This window comes from Anser anser (genome assembly GCF_964211835.1).
Source record: "Anser anser genome assembly, contig: HAP1_SCAFFOLD_299, whole genome shotgun sequence".
NCBI classification, from domain to species: Eukaryota; Metazoa; Chordata; class Aves; order Anseriformes; family Anatidae; genus Anser; species Anser anser.
The window spans coordinates 1-11,505 of NW_028153649.1; the positions used below are offsets into that span (position 1 = coordinate 1).

At 34.2% G+C, this 11,505-nt stretch overlaps 1 protein-coding gene across 4 annotated transcripts; it reads right to left on the reverse strand.

Moving 5' to 3' along the window:
- Positions 1–9: 9 nt before the first annotated feature.
- LOC310891690 (adhesion G-protein coupled receptor V1-like) lies at positions 10–11,472 on the reverse strand. 4 transcript variants are annotated; one of them, XM_083853927.1, is made up of 12 exons: positions 11,112–11,472; positions 9,020–9,098; positions 8,392–8,530; positions 7,746–7,887; positions 6,997–7,259; positions 5,235–5,410; positions 4,269–4,393; positions 3,229–3,395; positions 3,000–3,143; positions 1,681–1,755; positions 909–1,161; positions 10–280 (listed from the first exon to the last, which is right to left on the reverse strand). In XM_083853927.1, the coding sequence occupies exons 1-12, from the start codon at positions 11,320–11,322 to the stop codon at positions 225–227; spliced, it is 1,830 nt and encodes a 609-aa protein (XP_083710053.1). In that variant the 5' UTR covers positions 11,323–11,472; the 3' UTR covers positions 10–224. The 4 variants fall into 4 exon arrangements, 3 of the variants coding, with proteins under 3 accessions (XP_083710053.1, XP_083710052.1, XP_083710054.1); XM_083853926.1 differs by having other exon boundaries at positions 1,648–1,755; XR_014577675.1 differs by lacking the exon at positions 10–280 and having other exon boundaries at positions 945–1,161; positions 1,648–1,755; positions 3,004–3,143.
- Between the last annotated feature and the right edge of the window lie 33 nt (positions 11,473–11,505).

Sequence of the window (11,505 nt, forward strand, 5' to 3'; positions counted from 1 at the left end):
TTACTGTCTTAATGCCAGAAGTGCACTTTGCAGAACACTGATTACACTGACTTTTAAGGTCTGATAAATACATATGAAAAAATAAAGACATGCATTTCTGAAATTCCAGCATTATATACTAGGATTTGAAAAAAAAAAAATCTCATTTAAGTCTTACCTAAACCTGAAGGAGGCATGAAGACATGGATATTTCTTACATCATGGACTGGAAGAGATTGGAAGTGTCAAAAAGTAGACTGCCCTGTCTCCCAGACAAAAATTTCAGAAGAATTTCCAGAGTCTACCAAGGAACAAAATGACAAAACTCACATTATTTTGCTGCCTTTTAGTTAAATCACACACTGGTGGCCATTCAAAAGCCAGAGTCTGGCAGCTTTAATTATGAAGTGACACTGATTGTATTATTTTCCTTATTATTTGGTGCATAACTTCGATGCAAGAACATTAAGACTGACATTAGACAACATCTAATTGCAAAGAAACCTGTGGACTGCAACAAAAACTTTTTAGTAGCCATAGAGACAAAATGACATATAAAATGTCAACCTTGTAATAAAATACACGTATACTTTGCTGACTAGTGATCTGTGTGTGGCACAAAGCTCAGAAAAGCTTAGAAAGAGTGTGATAAGCAGGTAGATTAAATAGAGTTATTATTTCCCATTGTTACTGGGAAAGCATTTCATTTGTTTTGTAAGTATTTGAGAACAAGCACAAGGCTTTTATTTTCTGAGAGAAAAAGTAGAGATTACTTTCATAAAATACTTACTAGGGTTAAATGCTTATTGAGTACTGTCACCCCCGCAGTGATTCCAATAGCTTTCTAAACTCCTTTACCACAAAGGCCTTTGCTATCAAACAAGCCATTGTATACTCAGCAAACTCATTCTTTGTTTTCTGCTAAATACCTTTTGCAATAATTACAAAGACATCAGATCCAGAAATCCAGGACTCCATATGTTTTATTTCCTTTGCTGGTACTTGATGAAGCTTCCTAAACTCGTTGTTCAACCACTGATACAAGAGAATGTTTTGGCTGGTATTTGACAAAGAAACTAACAGGTACGTAAAGCCTCCTCTAGGAAACAGGGCTATGTCCACAACTCCATAAAGTGGAAGCTGATGATGCAGAACAAATATGTCTTTATTCCACTGGAAAACCTGTGGAAATACAAAAATCTTTTCTTTATATATTCATAATTAGCACCGAGAGAACTAAAACTAAATGACATGCCAAAAAAAATGGGAAGATTTATGGTGAACTGAATTCCTATATTCTTAGGTGGACTGTACTTTAAAGTAGAAGCCCACTGGTAAGTAATTGGTAATTAACCCTACTGCAAGAAGCTGTGCCTGCTCTTCAGAGGAACAGGTTTATATTCAGAAGCTACTTCTTTGTTTACATGCTACATTTCAAAACTGAAATAACAGTAGCAATAAAAACAAACCAGATGTAAATTATACACTCAGGTAGAGAGTATTTATACATCCAAACAAGTCTGGAATTTTAACTGTTATAAATTTCCAATAGAAACAAAAATAATATGTCAGAAATACATGCTTATAGATTTACTTCCTTTCATTATCCTTTCAGAAATAAGCAAACTACCCACATTAAAGCCAGAGAAGACTGAAGAATATTCAAACCTGGATGGAACTGGAACTGTTTGTGTGACTCACAATAATCAAATAGTCTTCTTCCTCCACTGCAAAATGTTTCACACGTCTGGTATCCAGAACAGAAAGAGTCTGTATCTGCAAGGGAAATATGAGGGTGACTATGTTTATCTACATATGTATATAAACAAATACATTTTATATTACATTGTATATAGTGAGAAAAAGTACGCATAGAATGTTAAGAATTCCAAAATTATGTATAAAACTATACATGAAATAGCTTTTAAAACTTTATATTTTATATATATATATATATATATATAAGCAACTAATTTACAGAATTAACATAACTTATCATACATTTTCCAGAAAATGTTCTATGACTTGATTGCTTGAGAATTTCTTCCCCCACTTCCAAGCAGAGCTACAGGCTGGGAGATGAGTGGTTGGAAAGCTGCCTGGCCGAGAGGGACCTGGGAGTATTGGTTGATAGTCGGCTGAATATGAGCCAGCAGTGTGCCCAGGTGGCCAAGAAGGCCAACAGCATCCTGGCCTGTATAAGAAGCAGCGTGGCCAGCAGGGCTAGGGAAGTGATTGTGCCCCTGTACTCGGCTCTGGTGAGGCCACACCTCGAGTACTGTGTTCAGCTTTGGGCCCCTTGCTACAGGAAGGACATGGACGTGCTCGAGCGAGTCCAGAGAAAGGCAACGAAGCTGGTGAGGGGTCTGGAGAACAAGTCTTATGAGGAGCGGCTGAGGGAGCTGGGGTTGTTCAGCCTGGAGAAGAGGAGGCTCAGGGGCGACCTTATCGCACTCTACAGGTACCTTAAAGGAGGCTGTAGAGAGGTGGGGGTTGGTCTGTTCTCCCACGTGCCTGGTGACAGGACAAGGGGGAATGGGCTAAAGTTGCGCCAGGGGAGGTTTAGGTTGGATGTTAGGAAAAACTTCTTTACCGAAAGGGTTGTTAGGCATTGGAATGGGCTGCCCAGGGAAGTGGTTGAGTCACCATCCCTGGAGGTCTTTAAGAGACGTTTAGATGTTCAGCTTAGTGATATGGTTTAGTGAAGGACTTGTTAATGTTAGGTCAGAGGTTGGACTAGGTGATTTTGGAGGTCTCTTCCTACCTAGACAATTCTGTGATTCTGTGATTCCCAGGTAATCCTCCCTGCACCCTCAAATGTAAATATATAAAAAATACAAACAATGTAAACAACTAACTATGACAAACTTACATCACTGAAGTTATGTAGTATTTTAGGACACAAAACTAACTCTTGTCACACAGAGTGCTTTTTTCTAAAACATGGCCAGACTGGAGGACCTCCCTTGGTCCTTGCCAACCCATACTATTTTAAGATTTTAAAATTAAAATCGATTTACCCACAACAATCTGTGTCCAGCCATGAATGCATACACACTGTTGTTAGAAGCTCCCTGTGTGGCTCCTCCATGAGTAACCACAAGGTAGGAAGAGGCTCCAATTTGGAAAGACACACAACTTGTAGGATTCCACATACTGAAATTCTGCAAGAAGAATAAAAAAAAAGTAAGATTGTGACTTAAATTCCTTATTAACTAGCATGTCTGGTGTTCAAAAACAAACATTTACCTCAACAGGAACAAATACTCCTTTCCACTGGTAGACAGTAGAAAACAAAGCTGGAGGCATACGCAACAGAACACCGTACAGGATTTCTCTTGAGGTAAAGAAACACCAACCAGATGCTGATTCTTCCACAAAACTTTGCAAGACAGATAGGACACTGATACCACCCCCTGCAATATAGTAAAAAATAAAATAAAATAAAATAAAATAAAATAAAATAAAATAAAATAAAATAAAATAAAATAAAATAAAAACACTATTTACTATTATATTACTCTTGAGATCTTTTCTAACCCCATTCCCATTATTTACCTCCCAAAGCCAGACCTAGTATGAGAAATGATGAAGTTGTGTCTTAGTATTTGTTATAAGTGTATATAAATACATAGAAATGTTACAATGCTAAGGATATAATGAGAGTTAAGCAGTAAATGTATTTTTCATTCATTACAACTGCACATGGAAGACATATAGGCAATTTGAGTCTGACTCATAATAATTGATCTTGGAATTTAGCTAACAAGAGAATTAGCTAGATAGCAAGTAGTAAAGAAAAAAAAAAAAAAAGACAAATTACAAAATGTTCATGTTTTGTTCCCCATTTACAACATGTTCATGTTTTTATTCCAAGACGGTCCCTAAGCACCGTCTTGTCAGAACTAAACTCCAGGAGCTAGACTCTTGCATGTCACATGTCATTTATACTGTGTTAGAAAGATCCTGAGTTACAAGTAGTACGGAACAAATTTTATTACACACACACAAATAAATAAATAAATAAATGGCTAGTGACAATAATGTTCATATTAGCAGCAAAGACAGAAATAGAGATTACTGAAACTGGCAGAAGTGGCTGATGACAAGGTGATTCTTAAGCAGCTAAAGTATTTTATCTACTAAATCTTACATAGGAAAATATTAACTGAATTGTGTCTGAATACTTGAATTTACATTCCCAAGCTACATCTCCTGTATGCTTGGCTACTCTCTTACTATCTCCACTTCTACAAAAGCAGTGGACATTCTCTGTAAAGTGAACGTACTGATGCCAAATGCAGTATCTGATGATGTCTCCCACTCAACGCTCACAGAAACGTTAAGCCCATTACTCCGTGAAACTTTCAAATAAGCTGTAGTGTTGGCTTCTTCAATTATGATGAAATTTGTCCTAAATGTGAGAATCATAAAAATAAGGAAAAAATTATTTTATAGTATATTCATTGCTGTAATAAAAATAAGATTTTTACTGTACAATTCCAGATGCAGAATATACAACAGAAATAAAAAGAAAATATTAATAACAGGTTTCAGTATCTGATGGACTGGTAGCTACATTAATTAGGGTTTCCCAATGATCCTTACTACAATCATGCAAAATCATAGGCAATTCAACAAAATCTTTAAACAGACTGAAATTTAAGTATATTAAATTCACGTAATAAATGTTTAGATAATATTATTATTAAATATTAATATAAATTATTAACTCTAAATATCAATGTATTAATAAAATAGCATACATACATTTTTTATTTAAATAGTAAATTTATTTAATCTGTATGGTTTCAGCTGAATGGTTTTTAAAAATGGCAGTCCATATGTGTCACTTGCTTCTGAAAAACAGCCTTCAGTGAAAGTATATTTTTTACAGGTTTAAAAATGAAAGTAAATTATAAAACGTATGACTTCCTGGACACTGATATGAGGTTTGGAACTTTTAACATGGAATACTATCAGTGGAATATGTAGGCACTAGTGAAGTATTAGTTTATAAAGAAAAATAATAATAAATAAATTGAAATTTTGGATTATGAATAGTCCTTTTTATGCATTTTTCTACTCTTTTGTTTAGCAGTAATAGTATTTCACAATACCTTTCAAAGTTACAGATTTACAAATTGGGTTGCTGAATTTCTTTAATGCGATCCATCAAAAACAAAATTGTAGAGAAATATTATCTCTTTGGAGTATGAGCAACTATCTCCTTTTTACTGATCAGTGTAAAGTACCTATTTCCAACTGTATAGATGCTGAAAAGCCCTAGTGGAGCCTGGTTTTGTAATATTGTAATCATAGTTTCCACTCTCGTGCCTAGTCTGGCTCCTCCAGTTGGATTGAACAGGGTGACAATGAAGTGCTCATCCATTTCTGGTTCTTCATCTAGTACCGCAGAAATATGCAGCGTCTGATAACAAAACAAGCATACAATGTTATTGAGACATGATAACAGATGATGACACAGCTCTATCAGAATGTGCTACCTTTTTTTTAAATTTATTTCACTATAAGGCTTTGGATAGCATAGCAGGAGAAGAGCAGCTCATGAAGCTGGAGAGGACAGAATTGAGGCAAGCTCAGACTGAGTTCAGACTGAGGTTCTAAAGCCATCCATCTAGTGGCCTCCATTGGTGCAACACTAAGATGAGCATATTCACTTTTCGTTGTTGTTGTTCTCTTTTCTTTCTTTTCTCATCCTACGATCCTCTGAAGTTTTTGATCCTAATTTCATACTTTTGTTCTCTATTTATTCCATACATTTTTGGGTAGTTTATACTCACAACACAGCTATAAGTGTAATCAGTTAAGTTGGTTTTAATTTATTTTAGTTGGCAGCTAAGCTATCTTCAGGGAAACAGGGTAATCTCACTACTGGTGCTGTCAAGAAAGAAAAGGAAAAGGAAAAAAAAAAGCAAGAATAGTGAGAGATTTGAAATACTCTTTCCTCTCGATGCTTCTTTCCCTCTCCTACACCACTGTGGATGAAGATCAGGTCTTCTAAAGGCAATCTCAAACTAGCAAAGAGCAATCTAGAGAAAGCTAAGTGCTTCACTTTCATTTGGGGCTCACTGTCATCCTTCACACTACTCAAACAAGCAAAAAATTTCATAGGTACGCATAGCCTTGCTGTACAAAATAAAAAGTTAGTGATGATGCATTTGGAAATAATACAAAATTTACAATGTTTTATATTTCTGTTCATTTCCACAATAAACCATATTTACCAACTATATTAAGAAGGCTCCAACTTCTTATAGATCTGCTGCATTGTGATTCCAAATGCATCTAAAGGCCAGAAATTGAAAACCAGTGTTTCCAAGAAAAGTTTGTCTCAGTTTCTATCCTATTGCCTGTAATATGCTAACACTAGCTTCACCAGCTTTACTGGCAAAAATAAATAAATCGAATTGTGATTAAACCTTAGAAGAGTCAGGATTCACAAACTTAAGCTAGTTCATTTTGTAGCTGACATTCTTGTGAGGACAGTATAGAGGCAGTGAGCTTAATACTTAAGTTATTTTCCAATCCTAAGACAGACAACTGTTCTACTTTTTGTATTTGTTGCAGCACATTCTGTTTAGTTCAGACTAACTAAAATGTTAAATTACAGAATGGGATTTTTACTTTGATCTTAACTATTAGGCTTGCAAATTATCACTTTAATTTAAAGTAAGTTTGCATTTCAGCTATAGATTGACTACATAAAAAGAACTGTTCCAAAGCACACATGAACGTTATCTATAGTGTACTGTTTTCAATTTACCTCAACCCTTACAAACTAAGAAACACCTAAAGATGAGCCCATTTAATTTTCACACACTTCCACATCAGATAATAACAGGAAATCAGTCACAGCTCATGACTCAATTCACTTTATGAATGAAAGAAGTAGAAAAAATAAACAGAAGATAAAGCACAGACATTTCTGAAATCTTTCCAATATTTCCAAAAAAAAAGCTTCCTAGACTTCTCTGGTAATAACTAGCATATTACCTTGAACCTGACTCCCTCTTCGAGCACAATATATCCTTGAGAAGGGGTCAAATCCATTGTTGCCTCTGAAGAATTAATCTCACTTACAAGATACTGAACAGTCACAGTGCCAAATATTCCCTGAGGTGGTTCTCTGATAATATTCAATACTGCAACACTTTCCATCAAATGGATAGATGTTTGCTCTCTCAGAAAGAAGTGATTGCTGTTATTGAATGACAAAACTCCATGGCCATCATCATTGGCAAGTATAGTAATTGTAGCTTTTGAAAAAGAAATAATGAAAATATTCTTTGGTTAACATAGTAAAATATAAATATACATATATAGTAACATAATACATAACATAAACACAAATACATTCTTCCTTTAGTGTGTATATAATGCTTATGTGTCCATGACATTACCTGAAGAGAATGGGAAGGCATTTCACTTTAACTAGGAAGATCTCTAGACAGGAAGAATATAGTCTCTCCTAGAAAAGGATTATGAACTCTCTAAAAAGACCTCAGTTCAGTGAGGTAGTACACATTGAAAAACTCATCTTCGTGCTTTCTGATTCATTGCTTTACATATAAACTTTTTAATTGCACAGATTTCACAGGGATGTTTCAGAACCTTCCAAAGGAGTATAAAGATTCACCATAGCAGGACAATGGTGCTTTCTGAAATATGATTATTCAGAAAAGTGGAATTAAAATGTGTGCCACAGAATTCTAAAGAAATGGAACATTAAAACTAAGTTTTACCTGTTGTGTTCTCCCCTAATTCCAGCCCCAGAGATGGATTTGTTAAAATTAACTGGAACTTCTCATCACCTTCAGGAATCTCATCATCAAAAATCATGACATCAACAGATTTATGCCTTTCTCCATCAGCAAAAAAAAGAGTCTAGCGTTGAAACACATAAAGCACCGAATACTTACATCAGTTAATATCACACAGAAATTTTTGACTACGGTAAACAGAATTCTGTGAAATAGGAAGGAAGGGAAAGCATAGGAAGAGCCATATTCTCTGTTCCTTATAAACTGATTGAATCAGAAATATAAAGGTTCAGCACATTACAGAATGAGGACAAGAAAGAATAATTTATTTTGAAAGTCCTGTTGCAAAAATAGTCTATGAAAAAGTTTGTATGTCTAATCAAAATTAAATTTGAAATCGATGTTTGAAAGTTTACATTTTGCTTTATATTAAAAAATATATTTTTAAAAAAGAAATAAATAGTAAGAATAAGAATATTTTTATTTCATTCTATTTAGATTACCAAAGCAACTGAAACAAGCTGAAACATCTAGCATCACTACTGATCATTCTGCAGAATAATCAAGAAGATATTCTTTTACGGAAGCTGAAAGAATAAAAAGTACTAGATTTAGAGTTGCTTCTTACCCTTGAGGTTACATTAAAATCCAAACCCAGCTGGGCCTCCAAATTTTGGGCATAAAAAAATACAGACACATTGCCATATGATCCTCTGTTTCGGTAAGCCATTACTGTCAGATTCCCATGAGATTCACTAACTTCAAAACTAAAATAAAAAGAATAATTCTCAATGTTCACTGATTATGTTCTTTTGAAAAAGATAGTACATTTTTATTACATTTTCACTCTGAATTATTCCCTACATTATAGTTCTCTAACGCATCCTTTTTACCTTTTTTCTCTTATCTAAATTGAATTAAGTAACATGAGGTTTTTGTTTTGTTTTGTTTTGTTTTTTGCTTACATGAATGGTGAGGCTGGAAGAGTTGATGCAGGCTGGGGAGGTTAGGCAAATTGGTGATATAAAAGGACAACAGTGAAAGTAGTAATAAGTAAAAGAATTCTGATTAGATGAATAGTGAATTTTTGTTTTCAGTGTGGGAATCCCACTTTCTAGTTCAGCTGAATTGAATGATTACTTTACCATCTCAAAGACATGGCCCTATTTTTAACAGGAGTTTTACTTTTAGAAAGAAAATGGGCAACACCAATCACTAATTGGCACAGTAAGTTCTTCAAGGAAGATGAGACTTACTTGGTACCTTCCCATTCAATTACTCCTCTTACACCATCATTAGCATCGATAACAATTTGAGAAGCTAAACCTTCCACATCTAAAAGGCAAAACAGAAAGACAAAAATTAAAGAACAATAAAATCAATTTTCTTGATTTTCAAGAATCACAGAAGCATTTATTCAATCAGTACTAATATTACAGTGTCTTTACAAAAAATGTGTAGGAGAAAATGGGAGTGGGCAAGATAACTGGAAAGAGTCCTTACTACTAGAAGTGCAATAATGCGTCTTGAATTAGCACTGTAATATTTAATAATGCATAAAAAAAAAAAAGACTAAGGAAAATGTAGAAAGTTAAACAGCACATAAAACATTAGAAAACAATAAAGTCTAGATTTGCGATGGAATCTTAATTTGTCTTCACTATAAGTGTTTATTACAATGACATTCAATATTTTGCATTTGCCATTCTGAGTATGAGAAAGACAATGAGGAAGAATAATAAATGATTCAGCATTTCATCTTCTATTTGTGCTTCAGTGCCTCATCATACATTCTAATGGCACACCTCAGATTTCACTACAAATACACAACTATTAATTTATTTGTGGGGTGTTCACATACTGTAATATTCTACTGCTCCATAAAGACATACAGGTATTTACAATTAGCCTGAAATCGTAATTGAATACACTGCAGTGTGAAAAACACCAAATAATAGGTTAATGTCAGAAAAGTCTACTAACTTCAGAGACCAGAACTTTACAGTCAAAACTTAATACTTCTCAGAAAATAGGTTGTTGTTTTTCAGACAACCGCACCACACAACTACCTTAACTTACTTGTTTACTTTTTATAAACTTCAACTTACTTTCTAAAACCAAATTGACTTCACCGAGTCTGCCATAAGTATATTATGTTTAGATCCATATACATTTTTCCATCAATTCAGATAAAACTGAACAAAAGTAGAAGATTATTGCCATGAATCTAAGCCTGTCACTATGAGGTAGAGATGACGATGAGCAATAGCTCTACACAGACAACAGAAGTGTTACTGAGGTTTACAAATCCTGAGGGAGTAATGGCAATTAGAGACATTTCTGCTTCACTCCTGCATTTTCTCATGTCACCCTGAAGTCAGATCTGTTCACCCAGGATCTGTAAGAGTTTGCTCACAGACACACACGCGGACACACGTATTTGAGTCAGGCTATTTCTTCTACCAGAAGAATTCACTGACATGTTATGTGAACACATTTTTTCCTTATGACTTAAAACTATTATTTTCTCATTGTAAGTAAAGCTGACCCAATGCAGTGTCACATCAGTGTTAAATGGTCATGGTTCAAGGAGACAGCCAAAGAGAAAGTGAGACTATACAACACTGTTTAGTTTGGATGAATCTTTCATTCTTATATGCTACTCCTTTCATATTTTAGACTCAACTATTCACAAATCAGCAATGAGTCTTGCAAGTTACCTTTCAATCTGTAACGAATTAACTCAGTCACTTCTATAAGCATGCAAAGAAAAGGGAAAAGAGTCAAAGAAGATGTCTGACATTATATAACTAGTCTTTAGTACCACAGGATAATCCAACAGTTCTTAAAGCTAATGACTACTATTCTACTGAATTCTGAAGAAGCAAAATGAGAAGCAGACTAAGCAAATAATAAAGATCATTGCAAGAGTAGGAAAACCATAAAATATGTTTCCTAAAAGTGATAAAAGAATAAAAACAGACTTTTTTAAAAGAGTGAGCAGAGTAGCCACATAAAGTTTTTTTTTACTTTTTTTTTCCATTTTGTAGTTTGTAAATGAAAATCAGATGAAAAAATCACCAATAAACTTTTCAAATAATTGTCCTTTCCAACTGATAATTACTAACTCCTCTACGAAAATTAATTTAAATTTTCCCAGAGTTTAAAAAGCAAGAGATTAAGTGTAATAATAAATCTATTTCATATTCTATGATGTTTCTTCTAAATAACCATGTCTCATCTCAGCATAGTTGGTAAGTAAGAGGAATAATGGTAATCTCCCAAGGTAATATAATATAAACCATTAAAAAGGAAAAGTAAAAATAATTTGCTATAAGATGTTTTTACCTAGCTTAGGTGGGGATGACGTTGAATGGTTCATGATGAGTTCCACTGAAGTTAAATTAACCAAGAAGAATTCTTGCACCTCTGGTATATCATCCTGCAAAACACAAATACAGTACATCCTCTTCTCATTGTCCTTTAAGAAACTTCCACAGAAGTCACCAAAAAGGATCACACAACAAGTCTCTAATATTACTGTGACACTAGAATTCATTTTTCTGTTTTCCTGAAATAATTTTATTGGGTCTGAAACTGATTATCGTGGAAGAATTAAGTAAGACATTATATATCATGAAAAAGATCCTGTGGTGACGCTAAACTATTCTTGCAAATAAATTACTGACCGATTTTAGAGGCATGTATCTCCAGCAATGAAAAAGTATGAGCCTGTAGCCAG

Coding starts and splice junctions, on each gene's coding strand:
- LOC310891690 (XM_083853926.1), bottom strand. CDS start 11,322: ATGAATTCTAGTGTCACAGTAATATTAGAGACTTGTTGTGTGATCCTT. Junction 1,756..2,999: donor CTGGACACAGATTGTTGTGG/GTAAATCGATTT, acceptor TTTCCCTTGCAG/ATACAGACTCTTTCTGTTCT. Junction 1,162..1,647: donor ACAGTTCCAGTTCCATCCAG/GTTTGAATATTC, acceptor GTATTTCCACAG/GTTTTCCAGTGGAATAAAGA.